At 38.6% G+C, this 23,026-nt stretch overlaps 1 protein-coding gene across 3 annotated transcripts; it reads right to left on the bottom strand.

Annotated features, from left to right (window-relative positions):
* Positions 1-2,106: 2,106 nt before the first annotated feature.
* Positions 2,107-22,980, bottom strand: NKX2-2 (NK2 homeobox 2). 3 transcript variants are annotated; one of them, XM_083175915.1, is made up of 4 exons: positions 22,740-22,972; positions 10,435-11,103; positions 8,959-9,267; positions 2,107-5,256 (listed from the first exon to the last, which is right to left on the bottom strand). In XM_083175915.1, the coding sequence occupies exons 2-4, from the start codon at positions 10,694-10,696 to the stop codon at positions 5,114-5,116; spliced, it is 714 nt and encodes a 237-aa protein (XP_083032041.1). In that variant the 5' UTR covers positions 10,697-11,103; positions 22,740-22,972; the 3' UTR covers positions 2,107-5,113. The 3 variants fall into 3 exon arrangements, with proteins under 3 accessions (XP_083032041.1, XP_083032042.1, XP_083032040.1); XM_083175916.1 differs by having other exon boundaries at positions 5,119-5,256; positions 8,991-9,267; positions 22,740-22,980; XM_083175914.1 differs by lacking the exon at positions 2,107-5,256 and having other exon boundaries at positions 7,925-9,267; positions 22,740-22,978.
* Positions 22,981-23,026: the final 46 nt, after the last annotated feature.

Genomic DNA, 23,026 nt, shown 5'->3' with positions numbered 1-23,026 from the left:
TTGAATCAGTGGGGGGATTTGTCATCTCTGCCATGGCCGCACCCACGCTGCGGCTGACTCGCCTCCAGTGCTCAGCCAGTGGGCAGTGGCAGGCAGCAGCATGTCAGTGCATCAAGCAGGTACCGGCGCCCACACAGACCCCACTGCTGCTAGCTCCCCCAAGCGGCTGCTGGGGCTGCCTTACAGTGGTTACGCCACTGCACCCACCCCTCTCGGTGGCCCTGTCAGTTGGTACATGATCCAGAACCAACACCTATTTTTAGATCAGGTATGTTTCAACACTCTTGTCTGGATCTTACATTATCTGGCTCCTCTATTTTAGATACAGTCTAGACGGAGAAGATGGTTTTTACCAGTTCAGTAGCTTGGTATTTGATTCCAAAGCCTAACCAGATTAGAAAAAAAAAGACTTAACTATACTGTCCTAAAATGTATGTCTTTACTCATTCACTTTATGTTCAGTCATACCCCTTTCACACCAGAAAATGCAGGGACCCACCCGGGAATATGGCCCAGGAATCATGCCGGGCCATTCCCGGGTTGGTCCCTTTCACAAAAGCAAAGTCCCTGCATTTTCTGGTGTGTGAAGGGGGCATGAAGGAGGCCGGCAGGAGGTGGGGAGGAGGCGAGCAGTCGGCGGGATGGTGTCGGGCAGTCGGCGGGATGGCGGTGGAGGTGGGCAGGAGGTGGTGAGAATACTCACCCCGGTAGCTTGTCCTCTGTGCAGGCTGGGGATCCACACAGGCGGCGGCACAAATGGCGGGTCAGGCGGCAGATGAAGATGACACAGCTCTCCTGCGCCCTCACTGCCACGGAGAGCTGCGTCATCATCATCCACCATCCGCCTGTCCCATCATTTGCGTCCGCCGCCGTGGATTCCCGGCCGGACAGGACACGAGGACCATTAACCCGGGTAAATATACCCTACCCCATTCACACCAGCCAGGTTCCCGGGTTGAACCCCGGAACAACCCTGCTACCTAGCAGGGTTGGATTGCCGGCAAATTAGCCCGGTAATTTGTCCCGGGAACCTTTCACACCAGCGCTAGTACCAGGTTGTTCCCGGACTAAACCCGGGAATTTAGATTGGTGTGAAAGGAGTATCATTGTGCAGCCTACCATATTATCCTCCAGTCTTCATTAGTCATCTTCCTTTTCTTTACCTGCTTATACACCTCTTATTCACATTGTTATCATCATCATCATTTATTTTATTATTATTAGTATTATTATTTATTATCATCACCATTATTATTGTTATTACTTGAAAGTAATGTTTGGTACTTTTTAATATACATTTTTCAATGTAAATTAGTGTTTGGTTTAATTCTGTAAATAAAATCACTTAAGCCCAATGCAAATGAGACACAATCTATTATACATCTAATAAAAAGAAAAAACAGCCGTCATGTACTAAACAGGCATTCCCCAATATCCCCGCTGAAAACGGGTGTGTATTAAACAAAACACAAGTAACAGAAGAGTCTTATACAAGTAGTGCTCTAAGCTACATGAATTTAAAATCAGGGATCATTCAGTTTGTAAATATTATGACAGTTTATGACAACGCGTCCTTTCATGTGTGCCTCAGAGGATCATTTTTAAAGAACAAATGAAGCCTCACAACGGGGAGCGCCACCTGGCGGGTAATACTGGTAATGCAGATCATCTCTGTTAAATTGTTAAGAGCAGGTATTTTGTAGATCCGATTAGGAAACGTTACTAGCATTTCTTATCCTACTGCGACCCCCGGAGGCCAGCTGTTTATTTGCGTATTATAGAGGGTTCCTTCAGTCTTAGCTTTCTACCTGTGAAAGTCCAAGTTTATGGCTACTATTTTAAATGTAATCCCTAAAAATGAATACATTAAAAACGAAAAATAAAAATAAAAATAAAATGTGTCTACTGTGTAAACAGGGAAGAGTAAACCTTTGATTTCCAAGCAAGGTGAAACGATACTGAGCGATTTTAATATCCAATTCTATCAAGCCAAAAAAAAAAAAAAAAAAAAATCCCAGCCGCCATTTATTGTTTAACACATAAATTAAATATCCCTCTTCCAAGCCATAGGAAACTGATAGAAAAGAGAAATGTTACCGACTGACCTTCATTAAATTCTTTCCATATTTAATTTAGTTTCATGGTATAAATAGCATTACATTATTCTCAGATGTTCTTTCTGATATGTACGTATGCAGGTGAAACAGGCAAATATATACATATACTGCTTCTTTAGACGAAGAACAATGCAGGGATATTGCGTCACATTTATTTTATTTGGTTGAAACAATCGAGTGGACTTTGAAGCAATCTTGCGTCACACAGATCCACATTCCACGCCAAGCACGTGTAACAACATCAGGTGTAACAATCACTCTTCAAAATTAGACTGATTCGGGTGTTTTTGTAAAGTGTAATGCAATAAAATATATATATTACATGCAATAATGACTTCATTCGGGCTAAAGCAAAGTCTTTCGGCTTGCTCCATGACAACTTGGAAATGAGAATTACCGTGTGAAGCCCCTTTCACATTGCAGTTTTAACATGGCATATTGCCGATTTTTAACTGCTTTAAAACGGTAGCAGCTGCAATATGAAAGCTTCACAATCAATTTACCGGTTACAAAATACCGGTATTTTGAAACGTGTTAAAAGCAGGATCCTACATGTTTCAGAGCCGTTTTCCCTGCAGTCTGAACAGCTCAGAAACGGTATTTGCTACAAATGATAACCACACGCCCACAAGCAGGGAAAAAAACATTTAAAATGACATTGTATGGCTTTCTATGGGTGAAACGGGTTGAATCTGAAGGTACAAAAACAGTATTGAAACTGCAATATACCTTTACAACATGCAATATGAAAGGGGTTTTACTGTGTTAAGTTCCAAATCGCGTCAAATTCGCACGAATTCGAGCCCATCGTATTAGCGATTTTTACACTCGATCACACAACATTTTTTCTGCGGTATAAATTTTTGTTACCGCACCATCAACACAGATTTGGTTGTATACCAATTTTATATTTAAATATATTCCACACCGAATCACAGTTGTGCGCCCACATGAGAGATCGTGTGTATGTGTGTGTGTGTGTGTGTATATAGAGAGATAGATATATATAGATAAATATAGATCTATATAGCTATCTTTCTATCTATCTATTTATATAGATCTATCTATCTATCTATCTATCTATCTATCTATCTATCTATCTATCTATCTATCTATCTATCTATCTATCTATCTATCTATATCACGCACCTCCTAAGGTCCTAACGCTGGTATAAAGCCCCTAGCAATCTCCTGTACAGTTTTGTCGGTAAAATGAGCACTAAAGGTGATTTTTAAGACAAATATGTATTCAGTGGAAAATTAAACCATTTATCTCAAGGGTAGAGATTCTTGCACAGAGCTCTGCTGACCCCTGGTGGGCAAAAGGTGAGTTTCGCTTTAAAATAGGTTTTGCGTTTTCCTACGGTAGTGCCCCTGATTACATCTTGCTATCGTATTAATAATGTTGACCCAAAACAAAGCCTTAAAAAGCAATAAAACTAGATTGCTTCCTTCCAGAGATAGCGGAGACTGGAGAGTGCTTTGGAGATGAGGCTATATTATGGGGCTGTTGGCTAGGACAGAGTGATGATATACAACCTTAGTCACAGTGTCATTCTATGTCTGCTCTCATGCAGTCACAAGTGTATATTTCCTGGGGAAACACACACACACACACACACACACACACACTCACCCCCCCCCCCCCCCCCCAATACTCATAGCTTCCACCTAAGCCACACACAACGTTACCATCTCATGTTGTTCTATAGGGGTGCTGGGACTTGTAGTTACACACCAGCTGGAGAGCCACGGAATCCTCAAACGTCTAACAAATACATATTAAATATATACGTTTAAATGAATAAAATAAAGACGATAAGAATAAATAACCTGAAAAAATGATAACATCATATTTTTTTCTTACAATATTTAAGAACCATATTTTGTCTATGTCTCTATCACTGGGCATAGTGTATATTATATATATTACAGCTTAAAGGGTTAAACGTCCACCTCAAATACTGTGTGGAATGAATGCAAAACATTGGGGACATTTGGCTTTTGTAAGGATGTAATGGGGTAACATACCACTACACCCTATCCATTTGCACATTTCATGGTAGCCAGGGGGTTAAGGATTACCCTTATAGAAACATGTACTGTACTTTTATGCAATGGCCCCCCCCCCCCCCTTTCCTGTCCTCACACCCCACAATAACAATGATTTGTTTTACCACTTCAAGCAATCACTCAGTAATTGTCCCTCATAATTACAATTGAGAAATGTCATTGTACTTCTGTAAATATTGGATTAGCTTTTCATTGACCAAACTCTACGCTTAATGTTTGGTCTTCGCCTAATGGTCAATAGGTGGGGAGTAACTCGCCAAGGTGTTAACTCGTAATGGTATTGTCATTACTGGGTTATCTCTGATCTTGCCAGCATTATAGCAAATAAAATCCACTAAACGTTTGTATCCCAGCTCAAACAAACATTGGAAGGTGTTGTAGGGTATTAAATCTCCTAACCGCTATATATCCAATTTCAATGCCAATTTGCCAATATTACATTAGCCTCCTTACCCGAAAAAAAATCAAGTTCCAATTTCCTTCACTCTGTGTAACCTAAAATACATCGTAATCATATTACACAAAGCTAGTTACCGATCCACAAAGCAACGGGATGGAGCGGATATTTAACAAACCATCATTTCCCCTTTTGGGATTATTTACTTTAATTAATTTACCAAAAAAAAAAAAAAAAAAGTTTTTTTTTCTTTAAATTAGGTTCCTTACTTGTGTTTTACATTTGTGTGTGTAATATAATACTTCCCAGTTCATTTGTCAGCTCACTGCTGTCCTGTGCTATTTTGAAGGACAGAACACAATTGAAGCATTGAAAAATGTTGATATACAAAAGACATTGTATCCGGCAGTCAATGTAAATATTCAATTAATTATGACGTCCAGATTTTTTTTCCTTTTCGCTCTCTCTCTGTCTTTTTCTACTCCTATGTGTGTGAAACAAGTAGAATCACTTCTTTTCTTGTCCATTATTGTAGGTGTATATCGATTTTCCCAACACTTTTGTTAATATGTAACAGACTAAAACGATTACAGGTGGCAGCAGGTGCATCTATAGTCAGAAATCTTAGGTAAAGTTGGTCCAATATTCTCTTCGACAGTTCTGCCCTCACTAAAAAGGAAGACACGGATAGAATGGGTCAGATCTAATAATGACTTACACCACTAGAATTTTATTTAATGTACAATTCGCTGCAGGAGAATCACCGCATAGCTTATATAGATCATTAGTCATTGGGGGCACTATTCAAAGTATATAGGCTAAAAAAATAGTAAAAAAAAAAAATATTAAAAGTATAATATAAAAAAATTGTAATACATATAAAAATGTTATATATATATATATATATATATATATATATATATATATATATATATATATATATATTTTTTTTTTTCTTTTCTTTAGGGGGAAGAATCATGTACAAAATCATATACTTTTAAAGGAGTAAAAAAATCCTATGGTGTTAAAAAATGTTACTTAAAATCTAAAAAAAAAAAACTAAACTATCAAGAGTATGACAAATCCTATAGTATTAAAAGTATTAAAAACTAAATTATTAATATACTATCCCAATCATATAAAACATATTCTATAAAATATATATGTATCCCACAGCAGCGGAACTATAATTATGATGTTTCTATAAAGTGTCATTTTATTTATGGTCCTTTATCTATAGAGACACTGTCTAATTTCCTGTGGAAGGACAAACTTGTCAGAGAGCATTGACAAAAAGGGGGCCTGTTATCCCTTAGGTTTTTTTTTTTCTTCCACACGAATAAATATAGCACGAATTTTTAATTCGTCTTCCTTTCACAGACAACAATGCTGGTTTTGAATGCTGGACACAATTTGGGTTTTGTGAGACTGTCTTTCCACCCTCCCTCAGCCCAGCTGTCCATATGGAATACAGCGTGTATAAGTTGGATCACAATGGAGCCAACTGACAGGCACAACAAAACAGCTAGGACAGTTCTCCCTGACTCTGGGATGCACTGCTACTGATAAACGAATTCAATAGCAACCAGGGGGAAAAGAATAGAGAGGGAAAAAAACACTATCTTTCTCTGTGTTCCCCATGGGTCGCTTTCATTTGGCCTTCTTAATATGCACGCCTCTTACATCCTCAACTACCAGCCTTTCTCTTTGTGTTGTTTTGTAATGTCTACTGTATATTGTTCAAAGATAGACTGCACAAACTGCCCCATTAGAGTGTAAGATTTAAGGCCAACGGGGTTAGGGCCACACAAGACTTGTCTGCTTTAATTGACTCAGGTACAAGCTACAAGTTATTGGGAATTTTTTTGTAGCCTAATTTGCAATAGCAAGGCATGATCATCTATATATCTATATATATCTATATAGATATATATATCTATATAGATATATCTATATAGATATATATATCTATATAGATATATCTATATATATATCTATATAGATATATATATATATATAGATATAGATCTATATAGATATAGATCTATATCTATATATATATATATATCTATATATATATATCTATATATAGATATATATATATATATATATATATATCTATATATATCTACCATATATATATAGAGAGAGAGAGAGAGAGAGATACACACACACACACACACACACACACACACACACACACACACACACACACACACACACACACACACACACACACACACACACACACACACACACAGAAACACCTTAGGACCTATTATTTATCATTAGATACTAGGTTAATGTGTGCCCCCACATGTCAATGTGATTACCTCTTACAATTAGTTATTAAACACATTTAACACTGGCTCACAAAATACCATAGAGGTTTGAAGATATATAATCTTGCCACAATTGAATTAGGTTTTATAGTGATTTCATTTGGGAATTCTTAACGTTACATTTCTGCAGGCTATCCGCTTACCATTACCCATGTGTAGGATATTAAATAACCTAACATTCGAAGAGATTTCATCTTGGGAGACTATCGCTATTAATGCCATTATATTACATAAAACAATTGAAATGCAATTCAAATGTAAAATGAGACCAAGGGAATAACTTGGCACATTGAATACAAAATAATATATACTCAACAAACTTGTGGAGAATTGAACCATAAAAATGTGACTATGGTGAACTAAAGTTTCGCTTATTTGAAGGTTATTACGAGACTGTTACCCTTGCAAAAAAATGAGTAAAAAAAAATAAAAAAAAATAAAAAATAAAGAAATGGAAATAGCAGAAAAAAAATTGTATTATAAATCCCAGCATAAATGATTTTTTTCCCCACTTTGTGTAAATTATCCAACACCAAGTGCTATTGGTATTGTGAGAGACTGAAAGCTTTCCCTGCTGAAGGATCTCTTTGCTGATTATAGTAAGTGGGTTGTATTACTTGTGCTATGTTACGTTACCTCTCCACATAGATAAATAAAGCAATCCTAACCGACCAAACCCATAGCACTAAAAATAACATTATTTTAGAAGCTTAACAATGGTAAAAAAATAAATAACCATTATTTCTTGTATATTTTTGGGCTAGGTGTAGCTGTTACACATAGTGCTACTATTCAGAATATATTCACATAAAAATATCGATTAGTCTTTGCCTATCTTTGCTACAGTAGAAATAATAATAGTAATAATAATAATAATAATAATAATAATAATAATAATAATAATAATAATAAAAATTCATAAGGGTGAGGTTGGCTTGTAAAGCAGCAAATAATATTGTATTTCCTATCCAAAAATTCAAACACAAGTTCTTTATTTTTTAACACATCATTTTATTAAAATTCTTATAAAAAATTGGAAATCCCATGGATGCGTTTTTCTTTTTCCTGTTTTTTTCTTTTTTAATTATACATAATAATCAGTTGTATATCTCTAAGTAGATGACTTTTGAAATGTATCTTTGTTGTTGCGTTGTTTTGGGGGGAATAGTTGCATAAAAAAATGACCTGAAGGTTACTGGTAACAACAATAACCACAGATATGTACAAAAAAAATATATAATAAAAAAAAGCTAATCGTTCGCCAGAATTTATACATGGCCATAAATATTTAAAGTTTCATATAAAAAAGGAAACAATTTTCTCTATATTTTTTAAAGTGATCCCACTTGCTTTATATACGACCGACAACATCTCTACAGCACACAAACATACTGTACAAAAAAATATATAAACAAAATAAAACAAAACAAAATAAAAAGATTTATAAAATAAATCACAAAAGCAGAATTATTTTCCTCTTGAACTTGTAGGTAGGTAGGCAGGGTCACTGGCATGGTTCAGTGTTGTAAACATGGCGCACAAGATACCAGAAAGATAATGTTTTGAGGATGATTTTTTACCTCCCAGAAATTGAAATAAGACTCCCTTCCCCCACACAAAACAAAAAGCAAAAACAAAAATATTAAATAAAAAAATAAAAAAACAACGAATGAGATCAATAATAATAATAATTATAATAATTATAATAATAATTCTTCATTTTATTTTTTGTTTACCCAACAGTCTTTTTCAACGTTTTGGAGCAGTCTGTAAATAAAAGTTCACCAAGTCCACTGTTGGGCTTGCACCAAATGATGAGCTGTTGGGTACTGGGGGTTACTGGCAGAGCTGTAGTGGGCATTATATTGCATATGCTGTAATGACTGAGCGCTATATGCTGAGAAAGGAATGCCAGCCGGAAAAGTGGCTGCTAAGTCCTGAGCTTTGAGCGTGTGACATGGTTTGCCATCCCTGACTAGGACTGGCACTGCCACCCGTCTAGGGGAGGGTAGAGGAGTGACTTCCATACCTTTCTCTGCCCGTGCCCTCTTCATCTTGTACCTGTGGTTCTGGAACCAGATCTTCACCTGGGTAGGGGTGAGCCGGATCAGGCTGGCCAGGTGCTCTCTCTCAGGGGCTGAGAGGTACCTCTGTTGCCTAAACCTCCTCTCCAGCTCATAAGTCTGTGCCTTGGAGAACAGCACCCGTCTCTTCCTTTTCTTCCCAGACTCTGCGTTGCTTGAAGTTTCCTTGTCGTTGTCTGGGGACTCATCGGCAGAGGGTTCTGGGGACTTGGGCGAGGAGTCCTGCTGGGAATTGCTGGATGCAAATCCGTGCACTGCAGGGATAAATGAGGATGAATGTGACCATCAAACAGTAACAATACAAATAGCAAATTACAGAACATTACTATGGAAATTGTTCCATTCACAAGCAAATACATACGATGCACAGATAATAGCAATACACACACACATATATATATATATATATATATATATATATATATGTGTGTGTGTGTGTGTGTGTATTCACACACACACACATGTGTGAATGTATATATATGTATATATATAATATACACACACACACACACACACACACACACACACATATATATATATATATATATATATAGGTATATACACACATGCGTGTATACACACACGCATATATATACACAGGTATATACACACATGTGTGTGTATATACACACAAACACACACACACACACACACACACGCATATATATATATACACACAGGTATATACACACATGTGTGTATACACACACACACACACACACACACACACACACACACGCATATATATATATATATATATATATATATATATATATATATATACAGGTATATACACACACACACACACACACACACACACACACACACCACTCTATGTCCATCAATCATCCTATCTACGTTGTGGGAATAGTCTCCAGTATATGCTATCTATGTAGCAGGGGGCATTGGACGCTTCCCCTACATATCATAGCTGTGCACACTCCAGGCTTTTAGACGTTTGAGAACCCTAATAAACCTGTGAACGATGAGAAGTTTGCTAGATGCTCCCACTGGCTGCAGGGACTATTTCTGTGCTAGATACGTGGATTGATTTTTAAAGAATAATCAACAATTCCCTCATTGATGAGCACAGCCCCAGCCTCGTGTAGACATTTTATTCTGCCAAAAAGTCTGATCTCCCAACTCCACACAAAGGTCCCTCTGTGCTGGGGATGTGTCAGGCTGTGTCTCAGAAAGTGCTAGTTATCGCTTATTTCGTGTTGCATTTGGAAATGGAAGAGATAACAGAGGGATATGGCGTGCAATGTAACTAGGAGGTTAGGGGAGTGGGGTGGGGGGTAATACTACACCAAATAATTCACTATATTTTGCAGATTGATCATACACAGCCAAATTCCTCATCACATATCACAGCTCAGCAAACACCCAGGGTAGGATAGCGCTAAGTGCCAGGTACTTACAGGAATACTGGATGCTCTCAGTAGTGGCAAGCCATCGTGTATAAGGATTATCGCTGTTGTCATAGAATGGGCTTTTCAAAGGCAGACTTTGCACAGTGTCTATGGTGCTTTGCCCTAAACCTCCAGATTTTTTGGGGGGCTCAGTCCCTTCTGCGTCTTCATCCGCCCCCTCAGCAATGGATCCTTCTTCATCATTGGTGTCAGGCAAGTCTAAAATGTCCTTGACAGAAAACCCAGTCTTTGTGTTGGTGATAGAGGACATGTTCTACTCAAACGGTTGCAGGGAAACTTGAATCACCACAAATGACAAATCCTCTTTACAGCAGAAAAAAAAAAAACAGGATAGGAGAAAAAAAAAAAAAAAAAGAACCAAACAGCAACAGGAGCAGCAGCAAAGAGAAAAAGCCCCAACAGTAACAGGAAAGGAGCAGCAGCAGCAACACACACAGAGGGGATCACAGGCAGGGGCTGCAGCGCTGTGTGGATCTGCTGCAGATGGGAGATAATCAGAGAGTGTCCTCTGAAATAGTTTGTAACTCCAGGAAAAATGCCAAAGTGCTCTTACTTCAGGGTCTGGCTGAAGCACACTGAGCTGTTGCCTGCTGCCTGAAAAAAATAAGCCATTGCTGGAGTGATCAGTCCATATAAGGTTGGTCCCCACACATGAACCTGCAGAGAGGAGAAAAAGTACATTAAAATCGCGAAAGCTTGGCCACGTGTGGGCGGGTCCTGGGAGTCAAGTGGATGAAGACAGTGTTTGCAGATGTGAAATTGTGGGTTTTGGGGAGATCGGCGCCTTTACCATTGGTGCTTCAGCACATGATGAGTGGTATAACGTGTCAATTAATTACAAAGATGGGGAGGGCCTTTTTACATAGTATTTACATACAAAGGACCTCCAAGTAGCTGATATTCTCCACACTTGAGACCACGTTTAAACAAATTGTCTCCCTCTCTTGTCTCTCTCCCTGCACTCATCCTCATTCTTCGCAGCTGTAGGGAGAAGGGAGCTTTGCAGCCAGGCAGAATATTGAGTATTTACAGAATCAGCTAAACTAGATTAGTGGCAAGAAGACCTATTCAAGATATTGGCTGTTACCTAAACAAGATGCTTTTGAAATGGCAAGAGACCAACTTATGTAAACCGCTTAGGTCAATATTGTGGTTGGGGCTTAAGGATGAGTAGTATAAATTAAACAGTAAGTAATTGATTCGACTTTGCTCCAAAATAAACCAAAGTGTGGAGAAATGTAATCATCCTGTATCCTGGCTTGTGTGGGAGGTTTGTGCTCTGTGGAAGGTAACCACGGATCTTGTATTGTCTTCCTGGCACATTGGGACATAGTTACCATTTTTAAATGAACTCACCATATTCAATTAGAAGATTTTTTTTCATTAAATAATGCGGTAATTTAGAGCACTGTGCATTATACTGTATTAACCATGGCAAATGCGCCCGATATTAAATAGGTGCATTATTATTAGTATTGTTATTATTATTATCATAATTTAAAATAAAATGTGCATTCAGTGAATATTCTCACTAATTCCATTAATTCCACTAATTTAATTGAAATATAATTACAATTGAATTACATTGTTACATAAATATATTATTGTGTGTATATGTGACTATATGTGTGTGTGTGTATATATATATTTATATATATATATATATATATATATAAATAATGTATATTGTGCCACATTATTCAGCCAGTGTGTATTAATCATTTTGTGTGCGTATCCCTATCTATCTATCTATCTATCTATCTATCTATCTATCTATCTATCTATCTATCTATCTATCTATCTATTGTGCTTTATTATTCACTTTACAGTTTTTGTAAATTGTGGGCGATTTTATAATTTAATAATTAGACAGCAATGTCTCTTTTGGATTAAAAAAAAAAAGATGACCAGCGGTGATATTGTCCCATCTTATGAGTACAGCTTCTCAGGGCAGCGATAAGGTTAGGGAGCGGAGATTTGTATACTGCTAGGAGGTTAGTGCTGGTCTTGGTGGTGGGGGTCTTGGGAAATTCTCTGACTTTCTCCCACAACTGTACTGCAAGCAAAAAAAAAAAAGTCTCTAAGACTCGGAGAGGGGAAAAGAAAAAAAAAAAAAGCTAATGGATTATTGTTGATCAGTTGATTTCAGTATCTCTGTGCCTCCCATCTAGTATGTGATGTGTGTGACAATGCATTGGGTTTTAGCATCCTGGGTGGTCGGACCCGGGCAAATACAAATACAAACCGATTGCTAAGCTGCGGACAATGGGCGAAATGTAGACAAATGTTCGGCTCCTGTTGGATGCTTTTGTCAGGGCTCAGTTTTTGCATTTATTTTAGTGGCGAAATAATACATGATTGACGCCCTCTTACAATGTGTTCTAACTGTTTGGGATAAATCTGAGGTTGTTGCTAGTTGTCATGGCATTCAACCTCTTTCAATGGGGCTATCTCTTCATTCATTTCTCAGCCCTGCCTCAGCATTAACCCCTAACCGGCCACGCTGCAAGGTCCACTTGGCAAATAAACGGTTAAGTCCATTATTGATAATATAATCACTATATATATATATATATATATATATATATATATATATATATATATATATATATATATATATATATATATATTCAAACATAGAACAAAGGCTATTAGCACGCCTATCACGTCGGGTAAAACGAATCTGGAACACTCCTGCCCAACAACCAACACACAATATATTGATATGATATAGGCTCACTTTTTTTCTACCCTATTCTAATTAATATGTGTAACAAAAATGATTGTGTTATATTTAAAATAAATAAATAAATAAATAAATAAATAACGGCTGCAACAACCGAGAAGCGCCTGTCATAAGTGTACTTTATTCTATCAAAATCGTATTTGACTCCTAAAAGAATCGCACAAAGGTAGCATTAGGAGTTGGAATGCTGCTGACAGCCAGGAAGGTCAGATGATGGCTTGTTACATCTCATTAACACTAAGCAAACCAGTTTGTTACTTTTCCTGTATAAGACAGAACTTGTTCCATGTTCCCTGAGACCACCTGATCCTGTAGGTAAATATATATCCCGGTGCAAGGACATAGTAGCCATTAGTCACACCATAAGCAGACAAGGGCTCCATTCATTTACACTGATGGGATCAAGTATTAAACGACCAAAAGGTAAAGTAGTTGCCCTTATAATCCAAAAAGCTAAGAGTACATTCTTAATGTATGGTCCCCCTTTTTTTTTTGGGGGGGGGGGGGGGGGACGACGACGACATACAGTACTGAGCATAAGGCGATTGGTAGCATTTTACTTTAAAACACAAGCAAATCCCCCACTATAAATACCCCACTATACACCCCACTATAAATCCCTTACTATAAACCCCCCACTATAAAAACTGAAACATCCTTTCCCTCTTAAAAAAAAATAAACTTCATTTTTAAATGTAACAGGCCTAAGCCATATAAATATACACATCAGAGGCTGCTCTCCCCCCTCCCCCCACCAAGCCCCATAATAAATGCCATTTCTGAAGTCGTACATGAAACATATAACTATACTGCAGAATACAATGTTTCACCAACTATGGAATATACATCACATGACTGCAGATGAACAATTGCATCACATGAAGATGAAGGGTGAATCAGTAGATGTGTATTATATGCCCCATTTTCTTGTATTTAATAGTTTATTATGTGCAGTAATTGGCAGATTTAACGCATTGCTGGCTGGGTGGGTTCTACAATACTTAAAAAAATATATTTAGCACGTTCTAATTACAAATGAATGCATTACAATCCTGCAAGCTATGTAAATGTCACTGTCAATACATGATTTTTTGACACTATCTTAAGGCACACCAATACCACTACATATATGTGTGTGTGTGTGTGTGTGTGTGTGTGTAGTTGAAGGAATCATTATTTTATTATTTTAGAAACATTTAATTTAGGCAATCCATATACCCTTGACTGATACCAATTAATTAGTAAACAATCACAGTGTTTTTAAGTGTGTTGTATATTCTGAACATGTAGGTTGTGATGAATAAGACAAAGATAGTGCAGTGATAACAATCAGCTCAAATATTAGGCTCGGTGATCAGCTGAGGAAGAGACACCAATCAATGATCAAAGTATTTTTTGAATTTGTAATACAGTTTCACCAGTATGTACAGTATATAGCATTAGTAGTGCTCGAATCTATTGTCTTTCTATATGGAGGTAGGTGAATAGTAGCAATGTTATTAAGTTGCTATAGATTTATATAAAACGTATCAGAGGCATATACTGAATACTTTAAAAGAGTATTAAATATAAAATCTGAGGCTATCTTGTGTAATGATGTCACCCACCGAAGTCCCAATGTGTTCTGCTGCTGTCATCTCCTATTGATCGTAAACGATAAATTTATGTAATTTTTTGTTTTTCTCTGGCACCATCTCCGATATAGCCAAAAATACATAGCCGGTGACCCAGTAAATAGATGAAGCAGTTGCTAGTGTTTGGAGAGAACTAACATATAGATGAAACAGGGTGCTAGTGTTTGGGGAAAACCACTACATACTGAAGAAGTAGCAGAGGGCTAGGGTTTGGGGCGCCCAGTACATAGATGAAGCATTGGCTAGTGTTTGGGGAGAACAAGTACATATATGAAGCAGGTGGCTAGTGTTTGAGGAGAGCAAGTACATATATGAAACAGGTGGCTAGTGTTTGGGGAGAACCACTACATACTGAAGAAGTAGCAGAGGGCTAGAGTTTGGGGCGCCCTGTACATAAATGAAGCATTGGCTAGTGTTTGGTGAGAACTACAGTAGCACATAGATGAAGCAGATGGCTAGTGTTTGGGGAGAACCACTACATACTGAAGAAGTAGCAGAGGGCTAGTGTTTGGGGCGCTCTGTACATAAATGAAGCATTGGCTAGTGTTTGGTGAGAACTACAGTAGCACATAGATGAAGCATTGGCTAGTGTTTGGGGAGAACAAGTACATATATGAAGCAGGTGGCTAATGTTTGAGGAGAGCAAGTATTGAAGCAGGTGGCTAGTGTTTGGGGAGAACAAGTACATAAATGAAGCATTGGCTAGTGTTTGGGGAGAACAAGTAGATATATGAAGCATTGGCTAGTGTTTGGGGAGAACAAGTACATAAATGAAGCATTGGCTAGTGTTTGGGGAGAACAAGTACATAAATGAAGCATTGGCTAGTGTTTGGGGAGAACAAGTACATATATGAAGCATTGGCTAGTGTTTGGGGAGAACAAGTACATATATGAAGCAGGTGGCTAGTGTTTGGGGAGAACAAGTACATATATGAAGCATTGGCTAGTGTTTGGGGAGAACAAGTACATATATGAAGCAGGTGGCTAGTGTTTGGGGAGAACCACTACATACTGAAGAAGTAGCAGAGGGCTAGGGTTTGGGGCGCCCTGTACATATATGAAGCATTGGCTAGTGTTTGGTGAGAACTACAGTAGCACATAGATGAAGCAGGGGGCTAGTGTTTGGGGAGAACCACTACATACTGAACAAGTAGCAGAGGGCTAGAGTTTTGGGCGCCCAGTACATAAATGAAGCATTGGCTAGTGTTTGGGGAGAACAAGTACATATATGAAGCATTGGCTAGTGTTTGGGGAGAACAAGTACATAAATGAAGCATTGGCTAGTGTTTGGGGAGAACAAGTACATAAATGAAGCATTGGCTAGTGTTTGGGGAGAACAAGTACATATATGAAGCATTGGCTAGTGTTTGGGGAGAACAAGTACATATATGAAGCAGGTGGCTAGTGTTTGGGGAGAACAGGTACATATATGAAGCATTGGCTAGTGTTTGGGGAGAACAAGTACATATATGAAGCAGGTGGCTAGTGTTTGGGGAGAACCACTACATACTGAAGAAGTAGCAGAGGGCTAGGGTTTGGGGCGCCCTGTACATATATGAAGCATTGGCTAGTGTTTGGTGAGAACTACAGTAGCACATAGATGAAGCAGGGGGCTAGTGTTTGGGGAGAACCACTACCTACTGAACAAGTAGCAGAGGGCTAGAGTTTTGGGCGCCCAGTACATAAATGAAGCATTGGCTAGTGTTTGGGGAGAACAAGTACATATATGAAGCATTGGCTAGTGTTTGAGGAGAGCAAGTACATATATGAAGCAGGTGGCTAGTGTTTGAGGAGAGCAAGTACTGAAGCAGGTGGCTAGTGTTTGGGAGAACCAGTAGCAGAGAACTAAAGTTTAGGATGCCCAGTTTATTGGTAAATCAGGGGGAAGAACTAGTACAAGGAAGAAGCAATTACTGTTTGAGGAGCATCAGTACATAGATGAATCCGTGGCTAGTGTTTGGGGTGCCCAATACATAGATGAAACAGTAGTAGGCTAATGTAAGTGGAAAGTGTTTGGGGAGAACCAGTACATAGCTGAAGCAGGGGGATGGTGTTTGGGGAGAACCAGTACATGGAAGAAGCAGTTACAGCCTGGGGAGAACCAGTACATAAATGAAGAAGTAGCTAGTGTTTGGGTGACCCAGAACATAGATAAAGCAGGGGGCTGGTGTGTAGGTAGAACCACTACATACAGTAGAAGTAGAAAATGGCTAGTGTTTGGGGAGAACCAATACATACAATAAAAGTAGCAGGCAAGTGTTTGTTTATATAGAAGAAGCAGAGGGCTTGGGTTTGATTTGAACCAGCACATATTTTAAGCCAAGTGCCATTGGTGTGTTTGAGTCAGTATATAGTCAACTCAGAGGGCTAGTGTTTGGGGTGGGCCAGTACATATGGGAAGGAGATGGATGTTGGGTGAAATATACATGAAGTAGTGAACTACTGTAGTGGTATGTTTACTAAAGCTCAAAATTAAAAGAGGTGGTGTTGCCCATAGCAACCAGTTAGATTCTGTCTATCTATTTCTAGGATGAAATAGAGAAATAATAAACAAAATCTGATTGGTTGCCAAGTAAAATCACCTCTTTTGCGGTTTAGAAGATTTAGTAAATTGACTCCCTAAAGTTTGAGGTACATACTAATAAGTATAGAACTGGTGTTTGGGGTGACCCGGTACATAGAAGAAGCAGAGGGATAGTGATTGTAAGAACTAGTACATAGATAAAGCAAGTGTTTGGGGTGACCCAGTACATAAATGAGAACTGTTACTGTTTGGACAGGACAGGCACGTATAGGAAGCACAGGGCTTGGATCTGGTGCTAACGTTTACATAGATGAATATAGACGAAGCACGGGGTAGGTGTTTGATAACACCCATTAATTAGATGTAGCAGAAGGTTAGTGGTTGGGGAGAACCAGTACATACAGAAATTAAGCAGAAGGTTAGTGTTTGGTGGACAACCAGTACATACAGGGGATGAAGCTGAAGGTTAGTGTTTAGAAAGAACTAGTACATACAGTGGATGAAGCAGAAGGTTAGTGTTTAGGGGAGAACTACAATAGTACATGCAGCGGGTGAAACAGAAGGTTAGTGTTTTGGGGAGAACCATACATACAGCAGATGAAGCAGAAGATTAATGTTTGGGGAGAACCGTACGTGCAACATATAAAGCAGAAGGTTAGTGTTTTGGGTAGAACCACACATAAAGCAGATGAAGCAGAAAATTAGTGTTTGGGGTAGAACCATACATGCAGCATATGAAGCAGAAGGTTAGTGTTTGGGGTAGAACCATACATACAGCAGATGAAGCAGAAGGTTAGTGTTTGGGGAGAACCATACATGCAGCATATGAAGCAGACGGTTAGTGTTTGGGGTAGAACCATACATTCAGCAGATGAAGCAGAAGATTAGTGTTTGGGGAGAACCATACATGCAGCATATGAAGCAGAAGGTTAGCGTTTCGGGTAGATCCATACATACAGCAGATGAAGTAGAAGATTAGTGTTTGGGGATAACTAGTACATACAGCTGATGAGGCAGAAGGTTAGTGTTTGGCGAGAACAGTACATACAGCAGATGAAGCAAAAGGTTAGTGTTTGGGGTAGAACCATACATGCAGCATATGAAGCAGAAGGTTAGTGTTTGGGGTAGAACCATACATGCAGCATATGAAGCAGAAGTTTAGTGTTTGGGGTAGAACCATACATACAGCAGATGAAGCAGAAGATTAGTGTTTGGGGAGAACCATACATTCAGCATATGAAGCAGACGGTTAGTGTTTGGGGTAGAACCATACATACAGCAGATGAAGCAGAAGATTAGTGTTTGGGGAGAACTAGTACTTACAGCTGATGAGGCAGAAGGTTAGTGTTTGCCAAGAACAGTACATACAGCAGATGAAGCAAAAGGTTAGTGTTTGGCGAGAACCAGTACATACAGTGGATAAGGCAAAAGGTTAGTGTTTGGGGGAGAAATAAGTAAATGCAGTTGATGAATCAGAGAGTTTGGGTAGAACCTGCACACAGATTAAGTAGAAGGTCAGTGTGTGGGGACAGAGAGTTGTGGGATTATTTGAACAAGTGAGCAAGAAGGAAAGCGATGTGACCGGGATAAGTGTTTGCACTTAAAGTCAAGTGCTCTCTGCTGTATTTACCTGTTTACTTTTGCAGGTAGCTTACCACAAGTGATCAGTCTTATGGGCTGGAGGAGGGTGCCTGCCGTTCTATCAATCAATACAGTCCCCTCTATGTCCAAATATTCTCCCCGTCTGCTCTCTTTTTACTCTCAATTATTTTCTTACTTTAGTACGAAGAGTGTTACATACATTTGAATCCACTCCTGTTCGATAATATATTCTCTGCTCTTGTAAATTAATATATTTTCTGAATATCAAACGTATTTTTTTTTTTTACCTTATCATCAACATCTGTCCTTTAAACCTCTCTCATTCATGTCTCGTTATCATGTCTCCCTAGCACCCATTATTCTGCCTCTCTGGCACTTCCACTCATCCCTCATTTTTACTATCTCCCCCCATCTCCATCTCTTCTTCTCCTCATCTCTCCAATATTCTCTCGCTCCCCAGCCTGTCCTCTGTCTCTGTCTTTCTTTGGGTTTATTTCTTAATCTGTCTCAAAACCTATTTTGCCTTCCCCACCATGATATATATATATATATATATATATATATATATATATATATATATATATATATATATATATATATATATATATATATCTATATATATATATATATATAGATATATATATATATATAGATATATAGATATAATAAAGTTCCTAGATAATGACGTGTCATTTTTGACAATTGGATTATAACACCCCCAGAGCATTTGTAGAGCACGTTGTATCCCTCCACATAGCAGAAGATGATCTCATACACTGAAGAACAACACTGTTTATTTTTATTTAATGAAAGTTGCTGAGACATGCGTTTTCCAGGGGGTAATAAGAAACACAAACAGGTTCTGAAATGATATCCTAAAGTTGTAATGGGGGCAGCGGGCATTACAGTATAAACACCATATTTGATGGTAGATGACAAATATAAAATTGTCAGTGCCAGGCTGCTGTCGCCTTGTCGGTCCTTCCTTTGACATTAACTTTTAATATCTGATGTGATTATAATGGATGTGGATTGATAAAGCTTGTGTAATTTCATTCATTAAAGTGCTCAATAGCATCATTATATCTCATACAGGATGACATACAGTATATAAGTCTGACCCGCTGCTCATCACACAACACTGAACAGATAACAAGCTTCACGTGGATTACAGTATTGTTTGACTAGTTCTAAAGGTGCAGCCAATTGTCTTTTTTTTTTTCCTCTCCTTTTTTTTTTCTACATCCATTCACTTCAGACAAACAAAACATTACACCTTAACGCACTGCTGAGGATTAGTGATGCTGACACAGGCTTTGTTGGGCCCGGGTACTCTACTCCCATCTAGGACTTTATACTCTGTGGATTGATACACTTAAAAATCAACTTGGACGAAAAATACAGTCCAATTTAGCGCTGCCAATTATTCCTGAGACAGTCTTCGCAGAAAGACAAGCACACAGCAATAGTACACAACTGACAGCTCTCAGATGGATATAGCAGGGATACAAGGATGGGTATAACTGTAATAACGAGGTGGTCGGTGACTATGGGAAGTCTCAGGAGTCACCTGAAATATTTAACTAAAATTCGTATTTATAAAAAATAAAAAAAAAGACAAGCAATGCAGAACAGAGGAATAAGGAATTGTAGGTCATTAAGAGGACAGATATATATATAATTAAGACAACTTTCTCAGGATTGTGGTCTTTTAAATCTGGCTTTAACAAGTCTAATAAAGAACTTGATCTACTCAACTCCTCTTAATAATGGTAATGGTGCTATTAACACATTACAGTCAACATGTATGTATGTATGTATGTATGTATGTATGTATGTATGTATGTATGTATGTATGTGTATACACGCACACACACTATATATATATATATATATATACTACATTTTTATAGATTTAAACAAAAATAACACATTGCCACTTCTCGAGATGGGTGAGAATGGAAATGTATTTAACTCTTCCAAAAATGCAAATTAAATCCATGGCACCTAATATACTCTCCCTGGCAGGATATTAATTATTTGTTCCAAATACAAAGATCTAAATTGGCATTTTGATTCTTTTTTTTCTCACCCAAGATAGACGCATACAGCCATCCCTAAGAACACCTCAGGTGATAAATTGTAGCAGAAATCGGTATATTTCTTTGTATCAGTCACATTCCAGGATGTGGACATCCCGAGGCTACCGGGGAGGACTTAAGCTAAATCCAATTTGTAGGAAAGATTTGGGAGCAGCGCACAAAGCGGGCGGCGTTAATGAATGCAACAGCGGACGCTTAATGTATCGCAGCAAACACACAGACTGCGCCAAGCTCCGACATCGCCCGCGGGCGCTTTTGTTTTATCTGCTGTCCATTATGAGTGTTTAATATGAAAATCAAAGTCGTTGTTTCCTTTAGGCAAACATTGTGGCTTTATTCATCTTCTCTGCTCCAGAATTGATTAAATATATCACAAGGAGATTATAAGCAGAGTAATTCTCCCTAAGGAAACATCTATTTCATGCCCAGTACGATAAAGCGCAGAATTTTACGGCCCGATTTCCACGTTCCTGCTATATAATGAAATAGAACCCTTGCAGCATAGCCTTATCTTAATGGGCTTGCTACAAAACGGCCCCTGCAGAACATTTGTTAGAGGATTGAGCCAAGCTGTGATCATGAATGAAGTATACAGAGATACACACCTTTAAATGTATTGGATGTGATCTGCAGTGCATGGGATAAATAGGATTTGTTATGGGACATTAAGATACAAAGAACGCATGCAAAGAACGCATGCTAAGGCTCAGTCAATGCATGCGCTGTTCATAACGTTAATGGTGCTGCATTCACCATACATGATGGATAGGAGACAGGGAAGGAACCTTGGTGGAAATGCAGTGAAATAGGATGAGCATGGTGCACATTACTGATCCTCCAGCGGTCTCTACTGACTCAAAAGAGAATTGCCCAATTGTGCTCATCCTCTTTCTCCCATTCCTGCAGCACAGGATATGGCAAAGGCGATCTGCTCTTCTCTCATATGAAATTGTTCTGCAGGAGTTGGGGACATCTCTCCTGTATAGGTCCGAGACAGATGCGTTTTTGATACAGGCTGATGCTTCAATAACGCAGGTAAATGAGATGTATGTACAGAATATGAACACGCATAATAGAAAAACGCACCATTACACGCCACAAGCCATCAGATGTTATCTAAGAATGGCCATTCTGTAACCCTGAACTACTTGACAGAGAATTCTACTTGATTTATTAAATGGTTATCTCCAACTCGCCATCTGCACAGCGCTGGTGCTATTTATTAATGAGTCTTCACCTGTCTTCTCCAACGCTCCACTAAATCACCGCTCAACAGCGGCGTTATCTGAGAACTATACAGTCCATCTACAATGCTGGAACCACCTGCTGCCCCCTAATAGAGATGAAGTTCCACCTCTTAGAAATCCTAGGGGGGAAAGAAAAAAAAGAAAAAAGAAAATCCTTCCTGAAAATACAGAATTGCTCACGTGCTCTTTAATATTGTCAATTAGGGTGCCTTAAACCCCAGATCACACAAACACATTTAGAAGTAACATTTGCTGGCTTGCAGTCCATGAAATGATGGCAGATATTTATTTTTCAATCTACAGCTTACATCAAACGATTTGCAGCCTCTTTGTGCACTTGCAAAATAAATTTATCCCTTTAATCCCGTCTTTCAGGGGAAACAACTGCTCAAGAATAGAGATGTGAGAGTTTACTGCAGCTAGAGAAAATCAGCTCACCTGGTGGCAGATGAAAGGAGGGAGCCAGTAGGAGAACAGCTGGGCCAGTGATGTGGTTCAGCTTCCCAAAGGTAAGTAAGGAGGAGGCGCAGAGACAGACAAGGCAGCTGATTTGCTGCACTCTAGGTGCAAGAGCTGACACTCTGCTGCACTTCTCACACTGAGCAAATACATCTGTCCTCCTCTTCAACTGACCCACATGTCTCTTCTCTCTCTCTCAGACTCTCCTTTCTGCTCCTATCTTTTCCTTCCCGTGCTCCACACACAGACTGACTGTCACCCACCCC

Source organism: Crinia signifera, chromosome 3 (genome assembly GCF_055691185.1).
Source record: "Crinia signifera chromosome 3, ASM5569118v1, whole genome shotgun sequence".
Classification (NCBI taxonomy): domain Eukaryota; kingdom Metazoa; phylum Chordata; class Amphibia; order Anura; family Myobatrachidae; genus Crinia; species Crinia signifera.
The sequence above is the reverse complement of the archived record's forward strand: the minus strand, read 5'-3'. Positions and strand labels throughout refer to the sequence as shown.